The sequence below is a fragment of the Talpa occidentalis genome, unplaced genomic scaffold, assembly GCF_014898055.3.
Source record: "Talpa occidentalis isolate TD23 unplaced genomic scaffold, MPIMG_talOcc4v2.1 talOcc4.4, whole genome shotgun sequence".
Classification (NCBI taxonomy): domain Eukaryota; kingdom Metazoa; phylum Chordata; class Mammalia; order Eulipotyphla; family Talpidae; genus Talpa; species Talpa occidentalis.
In genome coordinates, this window is record NW_023604295.1 from 144,048,043 (window position 1) to 144,066,368 (window position 18,326).

The window sequence follows — 18,326 nt, forward strand, 5'->3', positions numbered from 1 at the left end:
ACATGGGAATTCCCACGTGGCGGACTTAAGCCAAGGAAGAGCTGGTCCAGCAGCCTGGTGCTTGATGGAAAAAGTGTGGCCCAGCGGTGGGGCGGGGGGCAGGTGTGGGCTGTGCGGGGCTCAGAGTCCCAGACTGGGGGTTCAGGTAGGAGCCCTAATACCCTGACCGAGCAGCTGCGTGGAGGCTTCCTTGCAAGGTTGTTGTTCCGGCGCGGTGTTGCACTGAGAACGTTGATGCGGGGGCGCAGGGACACAGACAACTCAGACTAGCTTTTGTTCTGGACAAAACAGAGGTGGGTTGCCAGGAATCAAGGACTGAATGGACTTCCGTGAGATGCTTTCCTGATACCTGGGGGCCGTCGGAGGCTCTGAGGGGTGAGGAGCCGATGATGAGATGGCGTAGGCCGTCACGCTGGAGGCCACGTGAGGACCCGCCGTCCCCGTGTGTCTTCTCCTGCAAGCGTGTCTGACGTGCATCTCGGCCACACGCCCCTCACTAGCCGGGACCCGTCTGCCACCTGCCCTCCACCCCCACCCGTCCAGGCCGGTGCCTCTCCTGCCCCTTCCTGAGCTCCAGCTGTCCCCCGTGGGAGCTCCCCTGACCCACACCTGCCCTCTGTCTGCCGGTCTGCTGCGAGGCTCGACCCCCTTGGGGCCACAGAGCCCCATGTGAGGAGGTAGCAGTTTCTAGAAATTATGTATTTCCTCAAAACCTTCCTCTCCCCACCCCCAGGGTCGAGAGAGGTCACTCTCCCCTCTGTGGCTCTCGGATCTGGGCCCTCAGCTTGGGCGTCCAGACCAGTCACTCTCCCAAGGCAGTGCCGAGAAAAGGGGCTGGGCCCAGGCCCCTTGGTAGGTTTCCTCTCCAACTTGTGTTGATTTTTAAAGATGACACTGTGGTTAGACTGAACTTATTCTTCAGCAACCTCAGTGGACAGCTTGGTAGCAGAGTGGCTGAGGCGGGGTGGGTGAGGGTGCCAAGCTGTGAGGGAGGGACACTGGGGGTGCCCAGCAGGAAATGAATGTCGAGGTGTGTATGTTACGGTGGTCTCCGGAAATGGGCCCGGCTCCTCCATGCGGGTGGGGGTAGAGAGGTGGACATGGGGCCGGACTGCATGGTTTAAACTTGAGGGAACCACTTCTCAGTGCTGCGACCCTGGGCTGGCCCTTTAGTGGCTCTGAGATCCCATTCCCTCATCTGTAAGGGGGGGACCCTAGCAGTGTGGGTTTAAAGAGAGTCCATTGTTTGATCCAGGGCTGAAGGGACGCTCCGCTTTCTCCCTGCCGAGCACCGGGCCAGGCACGCGTAGGCAGCAGGGAGACCTGCCAGCCCCTGCCCTCCTGGCGCTCATGTGTTCTGATAAGGGGACAGGGTGGTATGGATGAAACAAGACGCGATATTATATTTTAAAATGTATATTGTCTATACATGTGTAGTTAGACTTTCTGGGTGTTTCAGTGAGAATATTTCTGGATGCAATTAACATTGCGTGTTCTTAATGCAGTGTCCCCCCCTAAGGTGGGCAAGCTCATGCAATCTGTTGACAGTCTGATTAAACAAAAAGACTGTTCCTTATCTTTTTGCCCCCACAGTCTCTTACTGCCCCACAATAAGAGAATTCTCTCTGCCTGAAGGCCTTCTAAGTAAAACATTAGCTTTTTCCTGCCTTTGGAACTCACACTGAAACATCGGCTCTTTCTGAGTCTCGAGCCTGCCACCTTTAACCTAAAGTCACAACATCACATCCTGGGTATCCTGTTGGCTTCCTGCTCGCCCTGGACCTGTTTGCCTCCATCATCGGGTCATTCGCTAAGGCTGGAGGGGGTCTTCACCCATGACAGCCCAGGAGAGGCTTACCTGGCCTAAAAGTGCCTCTGGCCAGCAGCATCCGGGGTTCACCGGGCAGTAGGAAAACCCAGGTCAGCAGTGGGGTCCCCCTGAACAGCTCTCTGGACCCTCCTAACCCTGCTCAGACACACAAGGAAGCCTCAGTGCTTCGACCTTCGAGCTGGGCAGAAGCTGGGCTGAGGGCACCTCATGCACGCCCCCCCCAAGTTTGTCCAACATGGGCAGCTGGTGCCCTCCCTGGCATCAGCCTTGCCAGCTGTGATTAGCCAACAGCAGCCCGCTGTAGATCATCCCTCCTGTTCAAATGAAGATTCCTGCTGCTTTGTGCCACCCACTGCCTCTGAGTGTGGACCTAGGCCGCTGGGATTTGGAAGTCTCCCCCGAAGAGCATCCAGGGTCTGGAAACCACCAGGCTGGGTGGCCTCCAGCACTAAATCCTACAGCCGGTTGGCCCAGGCATCAATCCCTCACAGAGGCCGTGCGGACCAAGGAAGCGACTTCCAGCTACAGCTGCTGGGCCGGAAGGGTGGATCCAGAGCCTAGACCTGCTACCTCAGTCAGCCGGGACCCTCTCACAGGAGAGCCCAGCCTGGGGATTTCTGCACAGGAACTTATTTCTCACATTCTGGAGGCTGGACGTTCCAGGTCAGGGTGCAAGCAAGGGCAGCTTCTTCTGAGCCTCTCTCTTCTGGCTTGCCCATGGCTGCCTCCCAGCTGTGTCCACTCGTGGCCTTGCCCGGGTATCCACATTTCCCCTCCTGTGAGGACGCCGGTCAGGCTGGATAGGCCACACCGCAGCCCCTGACCCTCCCACGGGGCCATGTTCTTTCCTCTGCTCTGCACCCTGGGTGCCATCTCCTCCCTGCGCCGGCGCTCCGCTCCGCCCCTCCCCTGAATGGAAGCAGCAGCGTGTCTGTCCCCCTTTGCCATTCTGCCTGGGGCCGCCATAGCTCCCAGAAGAGCCGGGGGCTGTGGCGCGACCAGTGTTCTGGGTTCTCCCTCCCTCGCCTGGCACACAGCCTCATGCAGTTAGGGCTCAGCAAATGGTGGGGAGGGAGATGTCCAAGACGAGACTAGAGCCCAAGAGTGGGGGGCTGGTCTGGGCAGTCGGTGCCTGGGTGCGAAGCAGGGGGCCTCAGTTCAAGGCCAAGCAGGGCCCAGAGTTCAGGGTGGACTCAGTGTCCAAGGACCACGCCTGCCGGGTAAGGCCATGGGAGACGCAAGGGAGGGGTGACCGCCAAAGCCCACGTTCAGCTCTAGGACCCTAAGAACCGAAGCCTAGACTGAAAGCCAGGCGCTCTAGCAGACACAGGCCAGGGAAGTCGGGGAGTCTGGCCCGGCTCCCGCGGCCCTGGAGAGCCCAAGCGGCTCTGGGGGCCATTTGCCATCACTGGTCAGCTCGCCTTGTCCGGGTGGATTTCTATGGGCTTCTTGACGTTGGCACGAAACATGCATGGGCAGCAGGTGACCCCACAATGCCGGGACTTGTGTTTCTCTGCAGATCTGTGTTAGAGCCAGGATGGCCTTGCCACGTCAGGGGGTGAGGGGAGCAGAAGTCAGAGGGAAACTTTCAACATGTCACGGGAAGCTCTTCCTGGGACTGAAAAAGATCCAAAAGGAACACGAGGGTCTTTGACGAGAGTAAGTCCCCGTGACGGGGTGCTGACGTGGACTCTGAAGGAAGCAGAGGCACCAGGAGCACTTGGTGGAGGGTGCAGAGTTTACCCAGGACTCTTACAGACGTGGTGTTCCTTCATCTTACCCACAGTTCGGGGAAAGCCGTGTCAAAGTGTCCAGACTCTGTGGATGAGCTCACTGAGGGCCAGGGAGGACCTACAGGGCCAGGACCGGCTCCAGGGCCGGGTCAGGCTCCAGAGATGACCCCGGCCTGCTGGCCCCCCACCCCCACAGACATCCTGCCCTGCCAGCTGGGCGGCCTCGGTTCTCGCCCTGCTTCTGCTGCCTGCTAAGTGTGGGCCTCTCCCCTTTTGACCAGCATCAAAGAAGCCAGCAGCACCTCCGGTAAAAGGTGAAGGAGCCAGCAGCACCTCCAGAGAAAGGCAGGAGAAGATAGGCTCAGAGCTTTGTGGCTTCACCTGCTCCTGCATATGCGTGAGGAAGAATATTTGCAGGCAGGGCCTCCTTAAAAATGTAGACTCCCTTTCCAGGAAGGGGAGCACACAGGCTGGAAGAGGCCTCTCCATGGCAAATGAGACAGGAAAAGATCTTTGAGGTCGTAGAGGCAGGCATGGAAGATTCTAGAAGACAGAGGCCTCCTCTGTTCATTTCTACCTGCTGGCGTCAGGTGCATCTCCAGTCTGTAAGGGGTCACCTAGACTGCAGACCCCACGCCGTCCCCTAGAGGGTTTACGTCGGGTGAGATGGGCCCCCCGACAAAGACTGGAGTCCGGATGTACCTTGTCTAAAGGTCTCTGCTCTGTCCCCCATAGTCAAATTTCGGCTTTCTCACCTTGGTTTCCTCGTCTATAAAACAGGCAGGCAGATCGTTTCTAGGCCCCTTCAGCTCGGGTTCTCCTCCTTATCGCTCCCCAAACCTTGCTCCTTTCTTCCTCCCAGTTTCCTGCCAGGTGCTGAAGACTCAGCCTCCTCAGGCCCAGGCCTGGCTCTGAAGGGTTTCAGACGTCTGCACGGGAGGTTTTGCCAGACGCTCAGTCCTCTCCCCTACCCCTGACTCTCAGATGAGACACGGAGGTGACCGACCGGGTCTCCAAGGTCTCTCTGCTGTCTTGAAGAAAGCTTCAGAGCCCCTGCAGTGCGGCTGTGGGAGGGAAGCCTGCCCCTGGGGGCCTGGCCTGGACACCCCCAAGCCGGTGCGAGTGGAGGTGGGGGTGGGGGTGGGGTGGGCGTGGGGATCCCCCCACCCCTTGACCCCTCCTCTGCTCCTCCTGGGGTCCGCTCTGCTGGGGCGCCCACCTCCTGCCGCGTGTCTGCGGGAGGCTGTGGAGAAGTGGGTGGCTGCTGTTCTCTGACTTCCTGTGTGCCGCGGACCTCGGCGAGAGAGTCTCCAGGAAGCGCAGGCTGAGGACCGTGCGACAAACAGACGAATGTCCCACACGCGGGGAGACGCACCCTGACTTTCCAGCGCTGGCTGGGCTCCCCAGGCCCTCTGTGCCTCTGGGGGCACGTGTAAGTGCTGGGGGCAGAGGGAGGGAGGGCCCTGCCTCCCAGCCTGGGGGCAAAGGTCTGCCAGTGAGTCTAGAGGATCTTTACCATCAAGGGAGACCAAACCCATCAAGGGGGGAAACTGAACTACCTTCTCCCTGCCCCGCAGCCTGGCTGTTGCCATGGGGACATATTTACATAGCACATGGGTGTGTAATCTTTGGAGTTTCCATGTGATTAATCGCCCGTGCCTCCGTGGTCTCCAGGCCGGTGCCTCTTAGGACAGACAAGGATTCTCCTCCTGCCTGAGCAGGCCTGCCCGGCTCTCTCCCTTCTTGTCTTTCTGTCCTTCTTCCTGCCTCCCGCCCTCCTTCCTGCCTCTGATGGCACACTGCTGTGTTTTCTGCCCATCAGCTCCAGTCTCGGGCCTCCTGCTTCCTCGTGGCCTGCAGGCACCTGAGGGCCTCTCCTCTCCAGCTGTCTAGGGCCACACACCTGTCTCTGGGGCCATCAGCCCTTTCTCTTCCGTAACTCTTTCAAAAGGATAATGTGATTTTGCTGCTTTTTCAGGTGCAGGAAGCCCTTGGTCGGGGTTTCCCGTTGTGTTTTATTTTTCTGACCAGAGGACAAAAAACCCCTATTGTCACTTGAGTCCTGTTTGGGAAAACTGCACAGGAGACCCACAGGCTGGGGGTTTCTTGCCACTGCCCTCAGGGTGTCCCTCCTTTGAAAGTACCAAGACCACGTGTTTAAAGAGTTCCCCCAAATAGCCTGAGCTCAGAATGGCTGAAACCACCTATTTCTCCACTTTCTGTTCATTTCCCAATCAGAGACTTGGGTAACAATGAGAAACTGAAAAAGAAACCTCCCCCTTGTTCTGAAATAAGCTGAGCAACACCCACAGTGACCCTGTAACTCACTGAGATCTGTTGATACACCAGGGTCCCCCCATCTCTGCCTCTGAAAGGCAGGTCTCCTGGTGGGGGGCCGAGCAGTGTTTCCCAGCGCCCCCTGGGTGTGCAGCCGGTCCCTGGGGATGCTGAGGAAGGATGGACGCTGGACCCAGCCCCAGAGGTCTCCATCCGCCCGCCGGGCCCAGGGCATGTGTGTGCACATAACTGCACACTCTACGCAGGCTCAGTTCTCATGAATGTACGAGTCGTTAAAGAAAATTATTCACACTGGTTGAAGAATAAAAGGCAGGGGGATGATTTCAATGGGGCTTTGCAGGGAGAGAAAGAAAACAAGGAAAAGTGGGGGCTCTAGCCAAGGGGCCGGGTTGGGGGTCAGCTGATGGAAAGTTGCTGGGAGGCTGTTATTTTCTGAACCGGCTTTCTAGGCTTCCTGCTGAAGGCAGGCCAGGGTGGTCGAGTCGCTCCTAGGGCTGGTGGGGCGAGGAATAGGGCCAGGTAGAAGGGGGTCAGGGTAGAAGGTAGGACGCGCTGACTTGCTGGACCCTGACAGGAGATGGAGCAGAGGCTGGGAGGAGCCTGATGGCAGCTGTCCAGGGAGACTCTTCATCACAATGCACCCCAATAGGGGCTTGTGTGGGTGTGCACACAGCGGGAGTAGCACCCTGGGGCCAGGCCCCCTTGGAGGCCACATTTCAGGTCTGACAGCCCACTTTTCTCACCATGAGAACCCAGAGCCCCGATGGACATCTCCCTGGGGGTGTCTGTGCCCGGAGGCCACTCTCTGTGTGGCCCTGGTGTCAGCCTCCCCTGTGGTGGATGCTGACTCTGCTCACCTCCTGGGTGTTGCCAGGACCCAGGGCGCATCAAGCCTGTGATGTCTGCCCCAGGGCTGGGCTGGAAGCGCTTTGTGTTAACAAGTGTTTATTTCTCAGATAGGAAGCTTGGAGGCGTCAGGGGCGGCGGAGGAATGGAGACAGAGATGCTTGGGGACTCAGGGCTGGGGAGGGAATCAAGGTCTCAGGTGGCAAAGAATCCTACCACCACCACCCCCCCGACCCACCCCCCCCCCTGCCCGGCCAGGCTCAGGGCACTCCGGCCTCTGGGAAGGCCATGTGGGTGGGGGATCACATGCCACCGCCCCGCGTTCCCTGTCACCTTCGTGGTCCTCTCTCTCCTCCCTGTTCACCCCGAATCCTGATTTGGGAGAGGACCCAGAAATCCGGATTGCAGGGGCCTGTTTGCCCCCTAGTCTGGCTCTGGGGTAAGAAGACTGCTCTGGGGACCGCAGAGCAGGGCCCGCGGGGGAGGAGCCAGGAGGAGGGCCCTCTGGCGTCCTGGAGGAAGTGACTTACTCACTTTTTGCATTTACCCAACACAACAGTGAGCACTAGCAGTGCGCACACTGGGGATAGGGGAACTGCCCGTCATTCGGAGTGGACGTGCACTTCCACGCCGCTGCGCTCGGAAGGTGGACTCCGTTCCCCGGCACCCAACATGCTAACAGGAATGTTTTCATGTCTTGCCACTGCTATTTTTATAATGGAGTTGATCTGTTCTGCTCTTCTAGGGTCCCCCCTAGCATTTCCCTGAATGTTCTGTTCTGAAGTCAGCGTCTCTGTTATAAATAGTCCGGCTATGAATATGTTCATGCAAACGACCGCGCCCTCCCCCATGTGGCTGTGGGGTGCGCGCCGCAGCCCTGGGTGGCCAGTCCAGCCGTGTGGTGACACTGAACTCGCTTGCTCTTCAGAAAGCCAGGTCTGACCCAACTGACACTTGTGCCCATTTTGCTCCAAGTCCATAAACAGAATCTGTTCTTATTTCTGGGCATCGCGGCTTGTTCTGTAGGCTGACAGCAGCACCTTAAGTTTGTTTTCATGAGCTTGTTTAACTGCCGAGGATTTGTCCGTCTATTTTTACTTTCCCCAGGTTTTTTGCACACAGGTGGCATCCTCTTGGCTTGCCGGGGTATCTTAATGACTGTTTTATCCAAATTGCATTCAAATGAAAGCTGGTTGCTCAGCGTACAGATGGGGGCACCGTCGTGTTTCATGGCTGGTATCTGTTTACATACAGCAAATTCCTGGCGTCTCCTGGATTTGTGAAGAGCAGCAGGTTGGAGATTGGCAGGTGGAAAAACCTGTTCAAGAGGACGTGTTCACAGTTTTCTAGGTGGTCGTAGGTGAGGCGGACAACACCTGCACTTTTGGGCCTGAGTTTGCACTTTCCGGCTGCAAAAGAGCTCTTGCATTTTCCTCTTATGGCCCATTCTCCCTCCCCCCACCCCGTTTTATGAAATGTAAAGATAAGGTAGGCACTGACATGGCAGGACAGATGTACCGAAAGGCAGGAATTCCTCTTGGGGGTCGCATGACTTGACCCGACGGGCAGTGTGGAAGGGCAGAGCACGAGGGAATCAGTCTTCATCTGAGTCGGCACAGAAATAACCTTGACATGTGGAGACAAATTCCAGGGCGGGGGGCTCAGCTGCAGAAAATCCAAGTTCTCATCCTACCTCTGTCCTTCACCAGAGTGGCCACTGGCGCGCTGCCCGGGCGCCTTCCCTCACCCTCTGAAGGGGGGTGACGCTTGCCCTGGGAGATTCCAGCAAGATGGCCAGCGGCAAACACTGGGCTGGGGTGTGCAGCTGGGGTCTGCAGGGTAAAGCCCCTCCTCCCTCCTGTCTGCAGCTCTTGTGTTTTTTAACCTTGACCGGATGAGGATTTGGGTCCATCCTTTGACCGGCAGCTCTGAGACCCTTTGAAACCAACAACTGTGCCCTCACTTCCCGGGAGTCCCTTCTGGCTCTGGCTTTGGGGCCTGCACTCTGGGGCAGGGTTTCCAGGCACTCAGGGCGTCGGCTGCTCTCACCCTAGGCCTCAGCCTCTCTGGCCACAGTGCCCGGCCGGCTGCGCCATCCTTCTTTAGGGGTTTCCTAGTGGCCCCTACACGGCGGTGCGGTGAATAACACGGAGCTTAAATCCCATTGTTTTAATCTACGCTGTTGCTAAGCCACATGTCCCTCGTCCTGGACCAGGGGAGAGTCTTCATGTTTAAATCCGGTGGGGAGCTGCACGTTTTCCCACTTCACAAGCTGCGTTTTGTTGGGCTTGGTGCATCCTCCCAGGTGGTGCATATTTTGGGGTCCTGCCTGGCCTGCCGTGGAAGTGACACTCTCCCCCAGTCCTGTGCCCAGCCGGGTGCTCCTCCATAACCATGAATTCCTGAGTGCTGGACTGAAGGCATGTGCAGGGGCCAATTAAAACAGCAGCTCAGAGCGCATAGGATCTGCTGTCCCAGGGAGAGCCAGGAATTGGGCGGGTTGGGAATTCATGTGCTTGTCATCCAGCCTCCTCCTGAAGAAAGTGGGGGAGGACCCAAATCCCCAAATGCAGCATCGACCGGTCATGGTCCCAGATATCCCTGCTCAACAGCCACGCAGGGGCTGGGACTTGCTGGGACTTGCTGGCATGGAAGGCGGGGGGCGGGGTGGGGGGAGGGAGAGGCTGAGCTCATGGCTCAGTGGAGAAGCAGGAGAAGAATTTAGTTTGGGGTGAGAGGTAGAGGCTGGGGAGACTGGAGAGCAGCAGGTGAGTCTTGGAGGGAGCACCAAGGCTGGGGGTGCACTTCCCAGACGAGGGCTGGAACCACCCCCTGCGCCCAAGCTGACAGCAGCCGTTTCTCCCACAGAGGTCACACGGGCCGCTTGAAATCAGCCAGGAGGGGGGCATTGACACCAGAGAAATGGGCAAAGCTGCACATTGGTTCATCTTTCCTGGCTCGACAATTGAAACACGTCCCGGGCCATGTCACTGCTCCCCACCCCCCGCCTCCCAGCTCATGCCTGGGCCTCACCCCACGGCCAGGATTAAACTTCTAGAGTGGGGCTCTAGTCCCTGGGCATTTGCTACCTCTCGCCTCATTTCCCGCCGGTCCGCACCACCCTCCTCGCCCGCCGTGCAGCACGTGTGCCTTTTCCGTCTTGCTGGGCCTCTTCAGTGACCCTCCAGGACCCAGCTCAGAACCCCATTATTGGACCCCGCGTGGTGCTGTGGCAGTTTCATTTTCTTTCTCCTTTTTACTGGGCTGTGAGTCTCTGTTGGACGGGGCCCTCGTCCCTTTTCTGTTCACCTTCGTGTCATCAGTGCCTGGAACGGCCCCCGGGACGGGACGTAGGAAGAGAGAGGAGGAGCAGTAAGGAGACAGCAGCAGAAAGGGAGGGAGGGAGACGGCGCGGCTGTCATGACCCGACAAGGGGAAAGCAGGAGAGTGAATTTTCAAAAGGTCGGGAAGTGTCCGAGCCCGAGAGAAAACCTTCCCAGCCCAGGAACCAAAGGCCTTGAGGGGCCAGGATGGCAGAGGCTCCCTTGCCGGGAGGCCAGGGCACTGCGCCCCCGTCCCCCCTCCGGCCCTGGGTGCCAGCCGGGTCTGCAGATGCCCATAACAGAATGATCCTGAGTGGGTGATGCTGGCGGAGGCGCTGGCTGGAAACGTGGCACAGGTTCCAGAAACGGTTTTTGAATTACATTGAATTCTAGCTGGTAATAATCACACCCTTTCTGGTTCCTTCCTCTGCAAGGTGATGAGGGGGGAGGCGGTTGGAGCAGAGAGGAAGGGATTAACCAAACCATGGGGTGGGCAGAATGCTGGCTCCGGGGAGCTGGGGGCTGAAAGGGCCGGGCCGGGGAGGGGGGTGCTGCATGGAGCCCGCGGAGGCCGCTTGCCCAGAAAGGCAGGCCTGGCTCCCTGAGAGAGCGAGGTCGTTGCCAATTACTTAAGTGGCTGGCCCAAGAGGCCTCTGCAGAGAAAGGCCTGTGTTCCCCATTTTGTTGATGTGGAAACGGTAAGAGGAAGTGAGTCAGAGACAGAGTGGAAATAAAGTGTGCTGCTCGTGACATTCTGGCTTCTGTGGATCCTCAGGGCTGGTGCTGGCCGTCTCTGTGGGCTTCCGTCCACTCTCGGGTGTTCTCGGCACAGACCAGGCCTCTGTGTGTGCAGAGTGGGTGAGAGGGTGACCTCGCAGCGGGCGGGTGCAGGGAGGAGGGAGGTGTTGCTGGAAAGACCGCCTCGGACTCCTGGAGACCCTTCATCCTGAGCTGAGAAGGCCGGTTTGGGTTTTGACAAGTGGGATTGGTATTGGGTTCAATTCTTCCACCAGGTCATGGGCATTTAAAACACGCACGTGCCAGGAGTTTACATAGATGGCGTGCTTCTCCAGAAGATTCTGTAGGACAGTCCTGTTCCCCTGAGACCACATGGAGGAAAATGAGGCCCAGAGCAGGGTCCTGCTCAGGTCATCCCAGTGACTGGTGAGCCTGCAGGGGCTCAGGGCCACAGCTGCCCATCTCTGAAGTTGGGGTGACAGAGATTTCACATCTGCTTCCCGAGAGGCCACCCTCCATAGTCAGCTGCCAGAGATGACCTGCATTTCATAAGCGAATGAGCACCGGGACCCCCCAAAGGGAGAAAGCCAGAAGGCCGGCGTGGAAGGCGGCCCTCCTGCCAGAACACGGGGCTTTGTGCTGAAGTCTCACAGGACCCTGTTTTTCCTGCTTTGCCATGGACGCAGGAAACCCTCACTGCAGGCCTGCAGGCCCTCCTGGAGAGTTGCAGCACACTGACACCCACACCCCTCCATATGTCCCAGCATCAGAGCCGGGGTGGCGGCCCAGACCCAGCGCCTGAGCCTGGAGAAAGCCCCTTAACCCTCTAACCCAGTCTCTGACAGGGAAGCAGACAGCAGCTGGGAGCCGAGCCCCCAGGCAGAGCCCCTGTCCCAGGAGAAGTGTCCGTTGCTGCAAGGGAGTGCGGACGGGGGCCCATCCAGACCAGAAGCATGAGGTTGTCCGGGAAGAAGGAAGGAGATGCCTCTGACACATCCTGAGGTTGCTCAGGCTCACTGGCCACTGGGATGACCTGGCCAGGGCCCCGCTCTGGGCCTCAGTTTCCTCTGTGTGGTCTCAGGGGAACACTCCTGTCTTGTAGAATCTTCTAGAGAAGCACACCCCTTGTATAAACTCCCTGGCCGCAGTTTGTGTTCAGTGAGACATAAGATCACCCTGCATGGTCTTCCAGCCCAGGCCGGGTCTTCCTGTGACCTTCCCCTGAAGCCCTGGCGTCTCCCTCCCGCGCGCCGGGAAGTCAGCCCTGGGCACCATGACAGCCCAGGGGTCCTGCAGGGACTCAGTCCTGCTCCAGCCCCTCCCCTCAGGCAGGTGGGTGTCTTGCATTCAGGAAGAGTGTCGTTTATTTTCTTCCTGAAGAATCTTAAAGACTCAGGACTGAACAGCCTCCTCCCTCAGGACCTTCGGCAGGTCTGGGCCAAGATGTTCTTATAGTCAATCAAAACCTTTCCTGTTTAAATTGGAACCCGTTTCCTGGTGTTTGTTATTCTTCGACTCTGACTTGGGCAGCCCTGGGGGTTGGCAGGAGAGCTGGAACCCATGGTGGCCCAGAGCCAGGGGTCACTCGCCCCGCGGGCCTGCTCCCCTTGATGGGCTGGAGGAGCTGGAGGCTGGACCCGGGGGTGAGGGAAGGGCCCCGGGCTGGACTGGAGGAAGGGCAGGGCCTTGGGCTCACACGCTGGGCCTCAAAGGATCGTGTGATTATCAAAAGCCAGAGACAGGCGGCCAGTGAGAAGCGCCAGCTGCACGGTCCGGGGCTTCGGCGGGCTCCACGGTGGAGCCAGGAGCTCTGTCTGCCTTGGCGTCCATGATGGAGGTGGGCACCTCAAAAGCAGCCGCAGAACCTGGCAGAAGTGGCCCATCAGAACTTTCTTGTGCTGTTTTCTGGACGGTGACTGGCAGGAAGGGGGAGGAACAAGGCGGGGGGTGGGACTCGGATCAGACGAGGTTTCCGAGCACGGCTGGTAGTAGCCGCCGCGGCGCGGCCTTTGTCCACTGTGTCGCGTACAAGGAGCTTTTCCTTATGTTTCTGCACTTCACCCTCACACCCCTCTGTAAGCAGGATGGGGCGGGCAGCACTTCACTTTACGGGTGAAGGAAATGAGGTCAGGAGAGGGAAGGGCTCCCCCAAGGTTCAGAAAGTGAGCGGGACCGGCCTGAGAGCACAGCCTGCAGGGGGGTGAAGCCTCACTCTTGAAGACGCTGGAGCCCTCCTCATATCACACCTCTCGTTGCTCTGTGGGAGACATTTGAGGAACCCCCGGGCAGTTCTTGGCGAACTGCTCAACAGACAGGAGTTTCAGGGGCCCTTGAGTGAGTTGCCTTGTTGGGTGGAGGTGTGGGCATCGCCTTTCGGGGCCAGGGTCTTTGACTGGACATCTGATCCCTCCAGGCCCCTCAGGGCCATGTCCTAGCTTGGACGGGGTGACACCATCCACACAGTGGGGCCGGGGGCTCCCTGCAGACAGGGGATGCTCCTTGCTGGGTGGATACCTTTCCTCGTGCCCTGGGTGTGTGACAACTGCAGGCTGCTGGGAGAGGGAGAGGTCTGGACTCGGAGTCCATCTCCTTGGGACCCCAGGGCTCTCATCCCCACCGTCGATCTCTGCCCACATGACTTAAACCCTCTGGGGTACACTGTCCATCTGTAAACAGGCAGAGCCATCTCCCCATCACCCAGGCTCAGTGTCACCTTTCTTGCAAACCTTTTTTTTTTTTAAGCTTTATTTGTTCATGCATACAAGAGCCAGGGTGCAGGCCAGAGGTGCAGGGGGTGAGAGGATTCACCAGAGACAGAGTGGGGAGCAGAACAGGAGAATCCACTGAAATCCACTGCTGAGGGGAGCAGCGGGGAGACAGGAGAGGTCTGCTGCGCCATGTGGGTAGCTCCCTGGCCAGGGATTGAACTCAGGCTACAGCGGCTGCGGATAGCTTCATAGTGCTGAGACTTAACCCCTTGCACCACAAGGGAGGCCCCACCTTTCTTGAAAAGCTTTAAAACTGCTTCTTTGGGAGTCTGGAGTCAGGTGTAAGGCGACCGTGGGGCCTGAGTGACCGAGCTGACTTTGCTGAAATATTGCAGCTGAGCCTCACCGGCCGCTGAGATGAAGCCTGCACAGGCGCGGGGACGAGACCCGTGTCCTCCCGGCATGTCAGTGACGCCTGCATCCGTGTGCGGGGAGGGTGCCCCGCGCGACCAGAATATTGGATTTCTCCTCTGTCGGGGCCTGGCAGGGTCCCGTCGGGCTGAGTAAGGGGGTGACTGTCCCCCCACACCCTAGCTTCTCATTTTCCAATAGACTTTATATTTTCTTTCAATCCACCCAGCTGCTCTGTACCTTTTGCTGGGTGAGTTCGGACAGTTGGCATTTAGGGAAATGATCGATAAAGTAGTATTTAGGGCCATCGGGCCGTTTCTTTTCTGGGTGTTTTGGCTGCTTGTCTCTTGTGCTTTTGTTTCCTGCTCCCGGACCTTGGCTACCTTTGTGTTGTTTTGGATTCCACTTTCAGTTTCTAATTTATTTCTTCTAGCCTTTTGTTTTGAGGTGTCCATGAGGCTCACGTATTTATTACAGCTTTATTCTTTAGAGCAGATGCAGGTTCCCAGCAACAGTGGTAAGAGCATGTTCCATTCCCTAAGAAACTGCCCATGTCTTTCCCGGTGGCCGTGGCTGCACGGACAGGCTTCCTGCTGCTCCACGTCCTCGGCACGTGTTCACATCCTCTTGGGAGTTTCACTGGGTCCCCTGTGCGGTGCCATTGGCTGCAGCTGCACAGGTTCAAAGTGCCGGGGGGGCCGGTCCCCCTCTCCTGCGAGCGTTCGCCTTAGCCTCTCAAGCTATATCCTCTGGATTCCTCATTGAGGGTCTGGGGGCTCTGAGATCCATGCCCAATTCTCAGCAGGGTATCAGCACATTGGACATATTCTGCAGATGTCTGTTAAAAAATGGCATGGATGCTTCTAGAATATATACACTGGTCTTTGAAATAAAAGCAGGCCGGATATTCCTTACCCATCTGTCGTGACCCAAATTGGGCTGTCTCTGTGGGCTCTGGGGTCTGTCTGCCCTGACCTAATGGCTGGGCTTGCCCTGCTCCTTCTCGTCCTCACAGACACGACCTGCCCTCAGGATGCACGTGGGCTTTTGCAAGGAGTGGCTCATGAAGTGAGGGGCTGCCTGCACCTTCCTTCCTGCACCAGAGCACGCTCTTCGATCCCCCTTCTGAATTATTGTCGCTACATTTGTATGCTGACCACTGAGTCCACCGTCCTGCTCCTGGTCTAGCACTGCCCCCCTAAAACCCCCGTGTCTTGTCAGCAGGGGATGCTTTTCTGTGAGAGTGGTTTCAGAATGAGAGCTGAGCTTAGTCTGGTGGTTTGGAACCCAGGCTGAAGGATAAAAAAAAAATCCTTGGAAACTTAAAAATACCAATGCCGAGTCTCTCCACCAACCAACGAGTGGCAACCTCAAACGGGACCTGGATTTAGGGTTTCCTCAAAGCTTCCAGGGGATTCCAATGTGGAGCCAAGTGGATAGCACCGGTCTGGAGATAAGACTTCCATTGCCCCCTCCAGGCAGGCACCCCTGCTTTAGACCCAGAGCCCACGGCCCCTTTGCTGAGGTTCAGGGTGACTAAAAATTCCTGTGATTCTTGTAGTCAGTGTGTGCCTCGAACGGGGCTCTCAGGCCTGGCTATTCCCCTAAGAGCCTGGCACGCCCTTCCTGCAGCACAGCAGCCTCCCCAGCTGGGTGGCTCGAGCGCTGTTTCTCTTGAATTCTCCTCTGGGCAATGAATGAAATGCTGTGTGAGCTCTTGGGGGACGAGGCCCTCTACCCAGAGAGCTGGGGCCCACGGCAGCTGAGGGTGGGGGCATACAGGCCCCTCCTGGGCACTTTCCCACCTTTCCCAGTCTGATGCCTGCCCGGATGCCCAGTCTCCAAGTCTGTTCCTGCTGGCCCTGCCCGGCTCTGCTCCTCTCCTGCTATTTTCTGCTATCTTGCTCTTGGCTGTCCCTGCTCAGCTGTGCCTTGGAACCGTGCTGCGGCCGCCTCTTCTCACAGCTGTTTGCAGAGTGTGGGCCCTTTCCCTGGAGCGGCGTGGGAGGAGCATGGGGGAGAGGAGGGGCTTCTCAATGGGATGCACACGGCCTGGGGGCTCTAGGTCCAGATGTTTCTGTCAACTGCTCCTTTGGGCTTCAGCTTCCTCCTGTCAAGAAAACCAGATGTTGTCACTGGGAGCTGGGGGCTAGGGAAGTGGGGTTTCCATAAGACTCGGAATTTGGGGGGTGCTTGTCCCACGGGGCTTACTCCGGGGTGTCTCTCTGCCAACCCTGCAGGACTGCGATGTGCCGGACTTAGCTGCTGTCTGAGAGGATGTCTGGGGTGTCCGAGCCCCTGAGCCGAGTGAAGGTGGGCACGCTACTCCGGCCTGAAGGCCCCCCAGAGCCCATGGTGGTGGTGCCAGTGGACGTGGAGAAGGAGGACGTGCGGATCCTCAAGGTCTGCTTCTACAGCAACAGCTTCAACCCCGGGAAGAACTTCAAGTTGGTCAAATGCACGGTGCACACCGAGGTCCGGGTAAGTGCGGCCATGAGGCCATGTCCAGCTTCCCCTCCGCCCTGCAGCCTGGCGGCCCTCCCATGGGTGCCCCGGGCACCCTCAATCTGCAGCCCTGGGCCTCCTTCAGCCTGCAGCCCACTTCTCCACCACCTGTGGGGCTGCAATGATGCCTTCCTCTGAACCCCAGGTCCTTTATTTGGTCTCTGATGCAGCTCATCTCATCTAGGTAAATAATGATGACATTGGAGGTTCTGCAAGGGCCAGAAAATCCCCACCTGCAAGAGCTTACTCTCCAATTAGAGGCCGAGGACACACATGACTCATTGAAGATAGAGCCAGGAGAGTGTAGGGCGTTCGCGGGGTTCTTAGCGAGGCTGCCAAAGGTGACAAAGGACATGTGATGCCCTGGAGCAGCTGGGCGGCGCCACGCCCTCCCCTAGGCGACACCCAGCTGGTCCACTCTCATTCAGGGTCATGGGGTTTGTTTTGCAGGTCCAGGTGCTCACCGTCACCGGGGCACCTGGACACCAGGAAGCCAGGTAACCAAATGTGCCGACAGCAGAGAGTGTCACCAGAAGCAGGTGCAGTGACTGACTTTCTTAGCCCCAAGCGCGAACCAGCCGAGCTGACCGGCAGGTTCCTTACACGGGCTCATCTAAACGCCTATGTTTGTTGAGCAATTGGATGTGCTTCCTGGATCAAGCCTGCGGCGTAGGTTACCTGCTGATCCCTCCCGACAGCTCCGTGACAAGGAGCTGGAGTCAACAAGGACATCCCTTCCTGCCACCCGGAAAGGTCCTGTGTGGTGATGGCTAGGAAAGCGGGTGGTTTCACAGAAGTTCCCTTGGTGGGTTTGTAATTTGAAGAAACCCTCCAGGTCTGAGAAAGCTGGACAAACTAGCGCTGATCTGTCATCGGCATCCCTCTGTTGTCCTGAAAGTCAGCGTCCCCCGAACTCAGCCAGCGTCTCTCTGGTCGGCGGGTCTGCTGGTGCCTCTTGGCGTCTGTGCCCTCAGCTGCCTCCGTCTGGCGCAGCACCGGTGACCCTGCCCCCAGAGCAGAATGTAATTGATTACCTCGTGTCTTGGTCACCTGTCACCATTGATTATGGTTTGGTGACTCGCTCTGTTTCCTGCAGCTAATCTGATTAGGGCCTGTGTGCTCATCTTGTGCTTCCAGATTCGCGAGCACAGTTATGTCCAGAGTGTAAGCAGCTCTGGGCGCCTTCAGCGGAGGTGGGGGGTGTTGTTCCCCCTTCTTAGCCATCCGCTTCCTGATCTTTGTTTGCTACCTTTGGGGGGATCATTTTTGCTGTTGGGCGATACCATCCACTGGGGTATCCACTTTCAGAAGTTAGCCTGATTGTGGGCCTCCCCCGTGGCGCAGTGGTTGAGTGCTGGGTTGCGAGGCTACCCACAGCCTCTGCAGCGCCAGTTCAATCCCTGGCTGCCGGGCAAGTGTCCCACATGGCGCGCAGACCTCTCCTGCCACGCCCACTGCTCCCCTCAGCAGTGCACCTCGTCAATCTGCCTGCTCTACTCTCCCCTCTGGCTCTGGTGAATTGTCTGACTCTCCCGTGCTTCTGACTGTATCCAGTGCTCATATAAATAAATAAATAAATCTTAAAAAAAAAAAAAAAAAAAGAAGAAGTTAACCTGATTGCAAGTTCAGGGGAATCTCTCTACCTTTTTGAGCAAAAAAAAAAAAAAAAACAGAGGTTGGTCCAGATGAGGAAGTAGCCCTTGGCCTTAGAATGAAGAGGGACCCCGAAGGGGGAGTAGATGTGAAGGCCCCCCCCTAGGCAGGCAGGATCTTTCCTGGGGGAGGTCACAGCAGGGACAAAGGCTGAGAAGCCGCTGGACAGTGAGATGAGTTTGGCTGGAGCGCGGGTCTATTTAGAAAGGAATCTCAAGTCAGAGCAGAAAAGAAAGTTGATGGTTTCCAGTCTCTCCCGCAGGCAAACAGCCACCTGCTC

The 18,326-nt window shown here is 57.7% G+C and overlaps 1 protein-coding gene across 4 annotated transcripts in view; it reads left to right on the top strand.

The window, feature by feature from the left end:
* PTK2B (protein tyrosine kinase 2 beta) overlaps positions 1–18,326 on the top strand; it is a 103,627-nt gene that overhangs the window by 39,218 nt on the left and 46,083 nt on the right. For 3 of the 4 annotated variants that reach the window (XM_054701072.1, XM_054701073.1, XM_037526497.2), the window contains exon 2: positions 16,129–16,369. In XM_054701072.1, coding sequence (XP_054557047.1) covers positions 16,166–16,369 — 204 coding nt within the window. In that variant the 5' untranslated portion in view covers positions 16,129–16,165. Of the gene's footprint in view, positions 1–4,843; positions 4,997–16,128; positions 16,370–18,326 lie in introns of those variants that run through there. The other variant, XM_037526498.2, reaches the window with a different exon arrangement.